Source organism: Pogonomyrmex barbatus, unplaced genomic scaffold (genome assembly GCF_055798465.1).
Source record: "Pogonomyrmex barbatus isolate J1 unplaced genomic scaffold, ASM5579846v1 scaffold3, whole genome shotgun sequence".
Taxonomy (NCBI): Eukaryota; Metazoa; Arthropoda; class Insecta; order Hymenoptera; family Formicidae; genus Pogonomyrmex; species Pogonomyrmex barbatus.
Genome location: NW_028297127.1, coordinates 529,251 through 543,435, shown reverse-complemented (window position 1 = coordinate 543,435; position 14,185 = coordinate 529,251). Strand labels below are relative to the sequence as shown.

General features: G+C 26.9%; 1 protein-coding gene and 1 long non-coding RNA gene across 3 annotated transcripts; one reads left to right on the top strand and one right to left on the bottom strand.

Moving 5' to 3' along the window:
• Positions 1-4,150: 4,150 nt before the first annotated feature.
• On the top strand, positions 4,151-13,902 carry LOC105429978 (uncharacterized). 2 transcript variants are annotated; one of them, XM_011643264.2, is made up of 5 exons: positions 4,151-4,545; positions 6,234-6,391; positions 6,482-6,590; positions 12,789-12,997; positions 13,563-13,902. In XM_011643264.2, the coding sequence occupies exons 1-5, from the start codon at positions 4,439-4,441 to the stop codon at positions 13,667-13,669; spliced, it is 690 nt and encodes a 229-aa protein (XP_011641566.1). In that variant the 5' UTR covers positions 4,151-4,438; the 3' UTR covers positions 13,670-13,902. The 2 variants fall into 2 exon arrangements, with proteins under 2 accessions (XP_011641566.1, XP_011641565.1); XM_011643263.2 differs by having other exon boundaries at positions 4,152-4,545; positions 12,786-12,997.
• On the bottom strand, positions 10,802-12,790 carry LOC148935902 (uncharacterized). Its single transcript, XR_016139764.1, has 2 exons — positions 12,610-12,790; positions 10,802-11,301 (listed from the first exon to the last, which is right to left on the bottom strand). It is a non-coding gene; the product is annotated as an uncharacterized LOC148935902 (long non-coding RNA).
• Positions 13,903-14,185: the final 283 nt, after the last annotated feature.

Sequence of the window (14,185 nt, the reverse complement as noted above, 5' to 3'; positions counted from 1 at the left end):
CAGAAGTCTCGTGGAACACCCTGTATATAAATATATGAGTATAAATATGATATATAATATATGAGTATAAATATTCAGATAATCGTTTTTTGATTATTATATGTTGTTTTATTTGTTTGTTTGTGTGTGTGTGTGTGTGTGTGTGTGTGTGTGTGTGTGTGTAACAGTATTAATATTAAATATAATTAAATTATTAATAATTATTAAGATTATAACATAATTTTTTGTAAATAATAGAACAATAGATGATATTGCTTGGTAGGATAGGATTTTATGTAGCTTATACTTTTTCATTTTTCTTAATTGAATTTATATCTATAAATTCATAATAATTGCTTAATATCGCGAACTACGCGATATTACCATTAACGAATGCTTCTAATGCAGTAAAATTATATTCTTGAATTGACAATCAAACTTGAAAATCGATTACATCCCCGTTTCTCCCTTCTCATTATTTTTTGTATTTTTGTGTATATAACACTTATATAACACTTTTTATATGCCCCAATTTATTTTAAATTTGTTTTAAATTTATTTAATACTTGATACAAATGTAACGTGATATAAAAATCTGACTTATATAATTATATTTTATATATTATTAATAAAATGAAAATAATCTTATACAAAAAAATAACACAAAATCAAAAAGATAAAATTTATGTAGATAAATATGATAATATACGTATTCGTGATATATAAATTTTTATGTGAAAGTTTTGTTTATTTATTTATTATTTTATTTAAATAGATTGCAATTGGCGTTGAATCAATCACACGTGCGAATGAGATAAAAGAAAAAAGCAAGCAAGGCATTCAAAGCAAATCTTGATCTCTTTTTCTCCCTCCCTCTTTACTCCCTACTGCTCTTTCATTCTGTGTGTTTTCCCTTAACCGAACGCGACAAATTGAGATAAATAACGATTTGTGGCGATACAAAGCTCACTTGAGATTCATCTTGGTGATACTCGAAACAGCACGCTCCCAAGTAGTTGCGGATAGATAAGCAAATGAAACGATACACACTCAAGTTACATATAATATGTTCCACATAAGTGATTCGATAAAGCAAAACAAAAATTTTTTTTAAAAACCATCATTTTTTAAAAATTATTTTAAGAAAAATTAATGTAAATTTCCGCAATTAAACGTAAATTTGAATCATTTTATTTATTAAATAAGTTGAAATCCGTCACCAAATGAAAAAAATTAAAAATAATTTGTTTATCTCTTATTTTAAAATTTTTTGTTAAAATTTCGTTGTTAAAATTTTATTTTAAAATAATATGTAAAATAGTCTGGACTAATGTGTGTATGTTTGTATACAAAAGACTGCAGATAAAGAGTATAAAAAAACCATATATAATTTTTGCAGATTATAAAAAAATCATACATGATTTTTTATAATTTTTACCTGCAGTTTTTTGCCATATTAATTTCGAATCAATTTTTTGCCACATGTAAAACAAGCGAGTCACTGAAAGATCAATCGATGATAGATTTCCATATAAGATTCATCGTTTCATATTCTCACAGATCTAATCCCAATTATATATCAATGAATCGCTTGGTAGGCCTGCCAATAATAATCCGGCGATATCTTCGGTGAAGTTCGACCGCGAGCCCTTTCTCACTCCATTCGTTTCAATAAGGACAAAACTTTATCTCGTTCGCGTGTAGTAGATTAGTACAACCCCGGCGAACCATCATTGTGATCGTATTAACACCTCGCATAATTGCACCACCGCGCTTCTATCATCGCGCGTGCACTAAACATAGCTCATTTGAATATTGGCCCATTCATACTGTTGGGAACGCCAATAATCGCGCTCTTGTAAGGAACATTACCACCACGAACTGATCGATTCGAGCATTTCGTATTCTCTATATAACGTAGACAAAATTTCCTCAGATTGTTTTAAACAATTTTAGAAAAATAAATCTTAACATTTAACGTGTTTAAATTAAAACATTTTTGCTTGTTATTTTTTGTAAAAAAGGAAGAAACAAAAACAATGACTATGTATTGCGATAGAATATACATCAACTGTATGGATTTATGTTAATTTAACGATAGAATATTTTTTTAAATGAGATGATAATAATATAGAATTAATAACATAGAAATTTTGTTAAAATATTTTCATATAAGGTTTCCCAAATAAGTCTACATTAAATATCTAATATAAATATTTATCTTTTTAATAAAATAGAAATAGAAAACAAAAAGTTCTAAAACTTTCTATAAAAATTTAATATTAATAAACTAATGATTATTTATTTGACCATGAAAAGCGGTATTAACTGTGAACAGCATATTAATCTCATTAATATCTAATGAATTAATTACAAAGCTCGTAATGATAATAAGTATTATAACACAACACTTAGAGTTACCATAACTAAGTATTTCCTTATGATTTATATAAATATTTGAATACTAATGTATAAAAAATAGTTTAGTAATAATTATAAGTGATAAAAATAATCTAATAATAAAATATCTATGAAAAGCAATGCTATGAATTAAATTATCGATTAAACGTTTTTGTCAATATTTAAATATAAATTGTTTTAATCAACAAACTCGTATTTATATTCTACAAAATATTGTAGTTTTTTGAGGCTCGAACGATATTATATTTAAGAGCAGTTTTATTTATCTATTGTAAATAAATAAATAGATTAATTTAAAGTACATTAATCGTGAAAATTCATTTATTTTTTTGTATTAAAATTTTATGCATTCAAAACAAGTTTTATATAAAATATCATTAACAAAGACAGCTACTTATATCTGCCTATCTCTTTATAATATCTTATAACACCTAAACTGAGAGAGAGAAAGAGAGAGAGAGAGAGAGAGAGAGAGAGAGAGAGAGAGAGAGAAAGAGAGAATCTACGTAATCATTTCATTTAAATATATCCTGTGTATCTCTAAAGGTGCGTAGCCAGTTAATAATTTTTAACCAATTAACTGTGAATGTAACTAATTATATTTTATTCCGCGTTTTGTCTAAAATAATAAAGAATTCAGATAAGTATGCATGTGTGCGTGCATTTCACTATTTTATAATAACTTTCTTAATCGCAGTTCCTAAATTCATAATCTGATGTGTTTAAAAAATGAAAAGACACATTTCATATATATTGATCAAATAAAAAAATCAAGCACATTGAATTAATACTCGTATTATTTTTTCATCAACATCAGTGATCAATGTAATATGTGATACAAAAATTATTGAAATATTGTTAGTATTAATTATTATATAAATTATTATATAAATTTTCTAGTAATTCTTAATATTAAATTTTTTTAATAATAATAATAATAATTGAAATAATTAAAAATTTATATTTAAAATGAAAAAATAAGAAAAATATTCAATATCTGTAATAAATAAATTTGGAACTGAAAAAGAACAAAAAATTAATTCAATAACAAACATGAAATAATTACAATAAGATGAGTATTTAGTTATGTACTACCAATTTATAACGAATTCTGGTGTTTAGTGTTCTACAATTCGAAAAGAAAATGTTTTCTAACTGATATATTTATATAATCTTTTTTTTTATTATGATAAGCACAATATACTCACAAAGTTTGAGCTATTTCTAATCTATTTTTTGAAGTTAGAATGCTATCTCTTGTAAAGGAATTAATTTCATGTATGCTAAATCAATGCGAGGGCAAAAAGCGAAAAAGTGAAAGAAAAAAAGAGGAGAGGGAAAAAGGGAGAGAAAGGGAGAAAGTTTGAGCCAAAGAAAGAGAAAAAAATAATTTTCAATCAAAAGAAAACTTCCAATATTTCATTTACGCTTGGCGAAATTGAAAAACTATTCGGTCACCCCTTGCTACGTTCCTTTCGTTTTCCTTGCGAATAAATCTGCCCCCGCGTCTGCAGTTGAGATGACGACGAGCAATAATGGGTGGGGACAAATAAAATTTCTGCAGGGGTGCGTCCCGTCGTTCCATCCGGCAAAAGATCCCATTTCTCGTTGGAGCGTCCGCCCGCCAATCCCGTGCACGTCTGATAGTTGCATCCAACATGTATCTCGACTCGCCATTGGTCACAAACCCGCCCAGGGGTTGGTATTGATCATCCCTCACGCAAGCCCGGCGCTTTTCATATATAAAGCGATCTTCCCAGGGACATCGTCGATAGTTCAAATCCGCGTATTCTCCGTACGGATACTTCCATTTGAGTGATCAATTATTCGATTAATCATAATCAGATCAATAAAAAAAGACAATTTTTGACACTTTTAGTACAAACTTTGTTGCAAATCATTGTGAAAAGATTTAGAAAAAGATAATAGACTATAAGATAGAAAAATTCAGCTGCGTTTAGTAGTTATTAATTAATTTGTGAGATACAATTCACGAGGACATATAGTAACAACGAATGAAATTGTGAAAGCGAATATTATGGCGAATCATCATCCTTCATACGATTTTGAGGACAGAAGTCAAAGGATCCGCCATCGAGTTGGTACTGCGTCAAGACCTGCAGATTCCACTGTGGCTTGTACGAGGTACTATCTCACTTCTTTTTTCAGTTGAAATCACGGTCACATTGATATGTCAAATTTAGAAACTGCATTTATTATCAGAGAAAATAGTTAATTTGAATATAATTAATTATAATAAAGTGTAATATTCCACTTATTCCACTGATTCCATTTTAACTTTTTCAATTAAAATTTAAATTTAGTAAAGAAATATCAATATAATATTAGAATCGTTCGAACGCGCGTGCAAATATAACAATTGCAGATTTTTGTAATTTGTAGCAAAAAAAGATATGTTGAAATTTTTATATTATTTTTGATATTATTATTAATTTTAACAATAAAGGATTAATTAAAGTCTGTATCAGTATAAAATATTTCCTTTCAAAAAAATATGTTAAAAATATTTGGTCTTACATATGGAATAATTTCTTAATGTATAATTAATTACGAGTATATGATTGCTTTATATGTATAGGATGTTTAATAATTACTGGTACATCATCAGTGTGCAGTTACAGTGGAAAAGTCCTCTACTGATTTTCGCAATAATTAATGAGAAATTTGACTAAAAATGACTAAAAATGACTAAAAATCGAGTATCCCCTTACTTGGCTTATAGGCAAATGCAAAGAAATACGAACGTCCAGCACTATGCGTGTTCGCGGTTACAAAAAGCGCGGCGAAATGTTGGAGGTGTGCATCATATAAACGGATATATATATTATTTATAAATTATACTTTCAAATATTTCACCGCATGTACCATTAATTATCAAACAATTTGCGTATTAAATGCTATTTTAATTACGCAATAATTCATATTTAATATAATTATTAGCAAAAAATAAAGAATGAAAATCTTCTTTTGTCATATATTATCTGTTGTATAAAAGAGCTTATTAGATAATAATTTTAAAACAAAAAAGTAGTTAAAACAAATAATTATTTAAAAAAGTTCTAGATTATTAAAATAAATCTCTAACGAACTGTAATCATGTTTTAAAATATAAATTGAAGAACAAAATACTATTATTATAATTTAAATACAATAAAAATGAATATTACTCCTTAAAAGGAGATAGTTTAGCGAATGAAAAAGTAATAGAAAAGTCATGCTATGAAAAAGTAATAGAATAAAAGTAATAATACAAAAAATAAAAATATATATATAGAATTTATAAGCATCATTCATATAAAAATTTAATATGAGCATTATATAATGAAGGAATCGTCTAACCCAACAATTTCAAATTACTCATAAATTATTTATTTAATGAAAAATTATTTCAAACAAAAATTGTATGCTGTCAAAAGGAGTTTATAATACAGCAATCTTTGTTTCTTGTCATGTAGGTTTTTTTATCGAGATATATCACCATAATATAATTTAAAATTTACCTCTTCAATATTAATCTAAATCAATCAATTATATAATAAAATGTAAAAATTGTTATGGCTTCATTAAACATAATAAAATTTGTTTTTATTAGTACGTAATATATAATATTAGTACGTAATATATAATATTTATATAAAACTATGTAACGCATTAACTTAGAAAACTGATGTATGCATATCACGTCATAGAAATAATAAAAATGTCATTTCTAATTAATTATATAAATACAAAATTTGCGTCAAATACCTAGGATCATATCATATAAATATCTAAGTGGCACAAACAAATTTCGTATTATTATAATTTTGCAGTACTCAATATTACGTGGGACACAATAGCGATATCACTGAAGAAGATTTGGCAGAATTACCTTCATGCGTTTATGCGGGCAGATCTACGCAACATGTCACACATACATCGCCACATACACATTCTCCCTTACACTATCATATGCCAGTTTCAACACCAGGTAATAAATAAATATTAGATAATTAATAAATATTAGATAATAAAGCAGCATTATTGAATTTGAATTTTATCATATAAATTTTTCATTCAGATCATGATACAGATATGAATGGCGTAGAAGAGGGTTATTATCCAAATGGTAGTCCTTATAGAATTCAAAGACATGCAGCTAATATTCGTGAACGAAAACGTATGCTGAGGTAAGAAATTTTCAAAAACAATTAGCAATAAAAGAAATAAATCTTTACGCGCATCAGAGTGTTTAATGAATTATTTTAATTGTCGACAAACTTCTCAAAAAATATGAAAGATATTGAAAAATGTTTTAAACAAAAATTGACATCCTAGTTATAAATCCAATTATTGCAATAAATATCACCATATGGTTCCGTGATCGAATTTATCCGGCGCGGATAATCGAAAAATTCTAAATTCGAACCCTGGCTGAAATTATTTTTTGCAACAGAATTTTACGTGAGAGAAAGAGGGCAATTGATATCATTTTTAATTATCAATTTACTAAAGAAAAAAAATTTGAATTCTGGCTTTAAACTACAACATTACAAATCCATTAAAAATAATGGCATTTGACAACATTCGAGCATTTTTGCTCGAATATTACACTGTTTTAATGTACATGATAGATTTCTAATTGCATTTCAATTGTTAATTCTTTAATATCGTTGAAGAAGCGTTGCACCTCGTTTGGTTTTTAAATCCTTTACAGTTTTAGTTTTTCTAGTAAATATTTTACAATCAACATATCAACATCTTATTTGCTCGGTCAATAGTTTGGATTCTTTATTGTGAGTACTGTATGATCGCGAGTTTGATTTAATTAGTAGATTATTAGTAGATCATTTCATCTTTTAAAAATATAATGTGTCTCGATTATTAGTATCATTAGCTGGGTTATTAATACCATCTTTATTTAAAAATATATTGTCTAATGTCATACTCTTAAATATGAGTTCTCGAAGAGCTTCTCTTAATAATGTTGAATATTCTATGCCTATATTGAATATTTAATGTTTCAAATAAAATTAGCAAAATTATTATATATATTGTAAAATGCACTATAAACTTTATTTTAAGAAATAATATAGAAGGTATGTAAATTATATGTAAATATATAGTATAAAAAAATTATATATAATAAAATAATATATAAGTATATAGTATAAAAAAATTTTTTTAATTTCCCTAAATTGTAATAATAAAATAAACTTGAAGCTTCTCAGATATTAAGATGTAAAAAAGATATCTCATAAAATAATTAGAAAAATGTTTTTATAATATCTAAAAATAATTGATTTCAGAATCTGAAACATTTTTTTAAAAATGTCTTTAAAACATCTAATTTGAAGAGTCCTTAAAATGTCTTATTCGGGACATTTTATCTGTAAACTTTTTATAATAAAGTAAAAATTAATATTAAGCTGGTAAAATATATGGAAAATATACATTACAAAATAATTGTATTATTAGATACTTTATTATCTATAGATCTCTAAATATCTCATCTAGTCTAATTATAAATGTATGTAAAACTGGACTGCGTCCCATGTGGATGCACGTTTATGTGTGAATATTCATAAATTAATATTTTATTATTTATTTCAAAGTTTGCAAATTAATAAAAGACTTTTCTGCTCAATCTAATTTAGTTTATCTGGTTACTTGATTGATGACATTAAAGCATCTTCAACGTAAGCCGCGCTCCTGTATTTGCCTCCAATTATTTTATTTCTCCGAAGAACGATAGATAAAAATGGGCCGCTGGAGCGGGAAATAAAAACGGTATTCTTTTTTTATAATTTTTCAGTTATTAAATTTGATTCTGACTTTTAAAAATTTTCAATTTGTCAGAAAAGTATTAAAATTAGTATACCTATAAAGCCATTAAATACAATTAAGCTATGAAATTAGTATATTAATAAAAGTTTAAACTTAATGAAATAAAGAGATATTTGTTGAACGAGTATTTGTAGATCACTGTCTAAATGGCATATTTGTTTATAGTTCATACTTCCAAACATTTCGTCGCATTTCTAGCAATCGCGAATGTGCATAACACTAGACAATCTTGCTATGCGCTTAACATTTATCAATGAGTCAGATGAATACGCATTTGTTCGGCGATCTTTAAGAATTAATAACTACTTATTAATTGTGAAAAATTTCAAAATAATAGAAGACTTTTCTACTTAGTTTTACTCGCTCTACGTGCATACGAGCGTTGTCATCTTTTTAAATCGGATATCCTGTGTATGCAAGATGTCCGGTAATAACTATATCATCTCTTACAGTAAGTAAAGCGAGTTATATCGAATAGAAAAATCCTATACTATTTTGTGATTTTTGCAATAAATAAAAAGATTATTAGTTTATACAGATCCGCGAATGAACGAGTATTTGTACAAAAAGACAGTCCAACATTATACACGCTTAGAATTGCTAAGTACGTGGCAATATGTTTGAAGACGTGCACTATAAACAGATATTCATCATTTGTAGATCACATCCAAATCCAATTTTATCATACACCTAGCAACCGTAAACTCTTTAATTATCATGAAAATTGTAAATAGTACGGGACTTTTTTATTTAATATTAATATCGTGAATAAGAACGAGTTATTAAAAATTAATATTAATATTTAAACTTATAACTCGTTGTTCTTGTTCACGAGAGGTGATATGATTATTACTGAATACCCCATATAATAATATATATATGTATATATATATATATATATATATATATATATGTGTATTATATAACATGTATTGTCCATGCATTAAATGAGATTGACTTTATAAACTATGAATAAAAATTTCTATGAATGACTATGAATAAAAAATTCAGTGATTATAATAGAAATAGTTTTATTTCATTGGAAATTTTTCCACCATTAATACAGCAAATAGTACGGTCAATCAATGACTGAAATTGTTTATAAAGATTTTTATACAACTTATCACGATTTTTTTTGAAAAAAATAGATTTTTTTCAAAAAAGAAACTTTCTTTGAAAAAAGAAGTTTCATTTATAGCGTATTCGATTTGTTGACTTCGAGCATAAGGGATGAAAAGACAGAGAGAAAAAGTTATTAAAAAAAACATTAAATAAAAAGAGATAGAGCTAAGCTCGATTCGAGTCAGCAAATTGAAAACGCTTGTTAATCTTCAATTCGAATACAAAAAACAAATTTTCACAATTACAGCTAATCATGATTTGCTGAAACTGTATTTCCTGTCAATGTCTAATAAAATATCTCATAAAATATTTATTTTCCAATTATCTTTCTGAAATAAGAATTAAACTTCCGTTGGCAACATGTATTATATACAGAGAAAAATATTTCTTAATTAGTTTGTTTGGATTTAGAAATTTGCTTAAATCCACAGAAATATATTGGATTATTGAAATAATCCAATCCGAATCAATGTATATGTTCAAATCGATCAAAACAGCTAACTTACTCACCGAGCAATTGAATATGATTGATTTGTTCCACAGATAAGAATCAATCAACCGCTCGGCAAGCAGACTAACTGATATAACCAGCTTGAATGTGTCCAATGTTTAAACTAAAAATGTAATTATTTGACTTTTTAAATAACGTATATTTTTACATGAAAACATTTGTTTAAAAGAAACTCTCGTTTTTTACTTAAACAATTTTAGTACATTCAAACGATTTCGTCATTTCAATAAAAATGTTATATTTTTTTATTTAACACACATTTTATATACATTCTATATATATATATAATTTTTAATAATTAATAACTCGTTACTAATTGTGAAAATTGTGAAACGATAGAGAAATTTTCTGCTCCACTTTTCTTGTACACAAGCGATGTACCATTAGGAATCAGACACTTTATATAATAAATAAATCTATTTTAGTTTAAAAAAAATATAATAAAATATAAGATTTAATAAATAACAAGTTAATTTTTAAATATTAAATACTCTTATTAATTATTGAATCAATAAGTGATAATAAAGGAACAAATTATAAAAATAAAAATTATAATTTATTCAATAATTTAATAAACTGTTATATAACTTACATTTGTATATTATATTTTTCAATAGTTGTTAAAGTAATTAGTTCAATTACTTCTTATATGCTCCTCATATGATCAACATTTTTATACTTTTGATTTTCTTTTTTATAGTTTTGGTTACCTTTTCAGAATGCTCCGTGAAATATGCACGAAATGTCGCATTTCGTCTTTTGTAATTGAGCTTTTATAATTCAGCCGTTCGTTAAACTTCTCTCACATTGAAAATTCATCATTTTTTATTTAATATTTATTTTCTTCTCTCTTTTCTTAAATTCAGATATGTGAATGTGAATGTCTTCAATTCAGGCAAATAAAATATTTTTTTGAAAAAAAAATAAATTCGAAAGAAAAGAAAATTAAATACAATTTAAAAATATCATAGGAAAAAGAAAACTTTGCTTTTTATGGAATTTTAAAAATTCAATCAGGATTTAAACATTAATTAATGTTACATATGAAATAATTTTTAGCCAGTTCTATTTTTGTTCTGTCTTTTATTCCAATTTTCTTAAAAAAAAAAAAACTAACATTTCCAGTTAACATTCCTCGCGTACAAATTTTGCACGCGTTATTGCATATAAATCTTGTACAAGATTTGCTTGAGTATTGTTTATGGAATATTTTTGTTGCGCATATTGCATACAAATGGCATCAATGTATTCCGTTTTTTCGCCGCATTCAGCAACGCTACGCTTCAACGTTCTGTCTCTCGAACTCAACTCTTTTTTCCGGATTCAACTTCTCACACTCGTACCATCGTCACAGAACAACCCACAGAGAGGCTAACTCGACATTATCATCTTCTTGAGCTCGATCAACCTCCACCAACATCCTTCACAATATAAATGAAAATTAAAATTTTTTAACATCTGTGATTATCACAACAAATTTGATATGACATTTAACGCAAAACATAACATATATATTTATAGCATGAAAAAGAAAGATAGCACAGAAAAAATAAAACATTTTTAAGTAAAAACATTTTTAAACATAGTATTACAATATGTAGTATTACATTTTTAAATATAGTATTACAATATGTTACATTATCAATTAATATAAAAAAAATCACATTATGTATCACTATGATATCATTTTTAACATTAAATATTCGTTTAAAGGAAACACTATTCTTTCGTATATGAACCGAATATGTAAACTAATTCTGGATTAGAAAAGTGATATCAAAAAGCTAACTTTATTTTTACTATCTTCTGTCACGACTCGGCGCATAATATCACTTTGTATTGTGCACTATTTTGCCATGTTCTAGTGTCCGATTATGCTTCGAAATGTATAAATTTACCTTAGATAATATAAAATATCACAGATAATCAATATAATTTGCGTAGATAAAGAACTTTACTAAAGTGACAAGATCATTTAGTAACATAAATGTACTTACTTAGGTAACAAAATGCCAGCAATATACCAGCAATATACTGACAGAACATAACTTCACAACAGATTCCAAACTGCTGCTTCCTAATTAAGCTTAATTTTTTGTGGCACAGCTTGTCAGACAATAATGACGACAAAAATGCGATAGAAATCAGGCATTGTATGCTATCTCACTATAATAGCAAAAATGTACCAAATATTATGCAAAGTCTGTCATAGCAGAATATATATATATATATATATATATAAAATATATTTAATATATATAATAAGACATATAGAAATTTGAATCGGCAAATAGACATTGAAATCTGTTGCAAAGTCATAATCAAATCTGCCGGCATACTGCTGACATGTTGCTAATATTTTATTATCCTGAGATTGTGATGGTATGATGAAGAAACAGTCTCGCAACTGTCAGTATGTTCCACGTAGCAACCATGGATTGCTTAGCGTGTCTGATTGCGAAATGCGGGTGGTCATCCGATTCTTGATTGCGAAAAATGAAAATGCAATGGACATCCACCAATTGAAATTGAAATTTATGGAGAAAATGTCTGAGCATTCAAATGACTCGTCATAATTGACGCTCAAGATTCTGCTTCGCTTCTCATCGTACACATTTATGCGTACGTTCCAAAAATCTCTTACTAAACAATGGTGTCTCTATGGTTGCAGGAAGCATACTGATAGCTATAAACTTCCCCATCATGCCATCATAATGTTGCTAACATACCCAAACGAAACTTTCTAAGGTTCGAGGGACTCCAAGTTCGCTCCAAGTTCGTTCTTTGGGAGAAAAAAAGAATAGAAAAACTTCCCTTTGAACTGACCCTCACATAATATTTTACTTTTTATACTTCTTTTATGAAATATACATAAGCGGATTGTCAGTGTGATTGCAATTTTTAGCAGCATCAACTCGGCTTTCGACGAGCTCCGGGTCCACGTGCCAACCTTTCCTTACGAAAAGAGGCTGTCGAAGATCGATACCCTGCGTCTGGCCATAGCGTATATTGCACTTTTACGCGAGGTTCTAGCAGCCAGGCTTGATCCTTTAACATATGTTGAGAGGTGCCTTAGGGGTGAAATAAACGGTGAACGTGCCGAATGGAATACAAGCGGTATGTTTATTTTTGTAATAATTATCTGATGAATAATATAATGCACTGAAAATCATAATACATCATAACGTACATAAAAATCATAAATGTCTCGATGTATTTCGAAAAAATTTTATTAATGGAATAATTACCATCAAAAATTGCACATTTTTATTAGTTAATTAGAAAATGCAAATTACATTTGTCCGTTTTGTTATACACTGAGAAAAATTTAATATTAAATTATTGATATTATATATCGACTGATTTTGAATTTTAATTCAATATTTAATTTTTTGAATAACTTAAACATTACCTTCTGCAAAATATTTAATTTTGATCTCATTTAGATCTATCATATGTTGCTTTCAAATTCCGAAGAATTTTGAGAAAAATAATATTACGTTTTCAAATTGACAATGTACAGCTCATCCAAAAATTTAAAATTATAAATAAATTATAACTTATTATATATTTGCTTATAAAAGTGATCTTACAAATTTTGCTTGAATTATAAAATACATACGTATAACATTACAATTTTCCCCCTTGTATATTAAATATTACATATTGATCATTATTGCAGATTTGACGGCACGCTTATCTTGGATAAACTGGGAAAATCTAGGAGTAAACCCAAATCGGCGATCAGTACTCACTACTCTTGCACTAACAACCGACAATATGAATTGAATACATACTAATAAAATACATGAGGGATACATATAATAAAATTCTCTTGCGCTGACTTTCTTTTCTTTGTAAATATCTTTATGATATAGGGAAAAAAAGAATTCCTGCGATCTCGGATTCGTTACAATTTACGTGCAATAGGAATATCGTATTCAATATCTAAGTGTGTAAGCAAAAAAAATCTAGTTAGTAATTTAGTATTTGCTTTGAAATAAAATCGATGCTGTTCGAGATTTTTTGTTGTATATATTCTTAACAATTAAAAATCATATATTATTTAAGACAACGCGACATATATTACTTTAATACCCTTATTTTAATATTGATGATTTTAACCAGTGTTATAATAATATTCATATTATTAAAAAATTTGTTATAATAGAATTTATATTTTGATGTTGCACGCGCATAGTAACATATTCTATTTTTTATGAGAAAGTATGCATCTATTTTAATGTGTAATATAATTTTTTTATTAAGGCTCTTGATCACTCACCGCAGATATTTGGATTGACG

Bases quoted from the DNA above. Each gene is read 5' to 3' on its own strand.
- LOC105429978 (XM_011643263.2), top strand. From the start codon at position 4,439: ATGGCGAATCATCATCCTTCATACGATTTTGAGGACAGAAGTCAAAGG. The intron at 6,392-6,481 runs GTAATAAATAAA...TTTTTCATTCAG, and splicing joins TATGCCAGTTTCAACACCAG to ATCATGATACAGATATGAAT. The intron at 6,591-12,785 runs GTAAGAAATTTT...TGCAATTTTTAG, and splicing joins GAACGAAAACGTATGCTGAG to CAGCATCAACTCGGCTTTCG.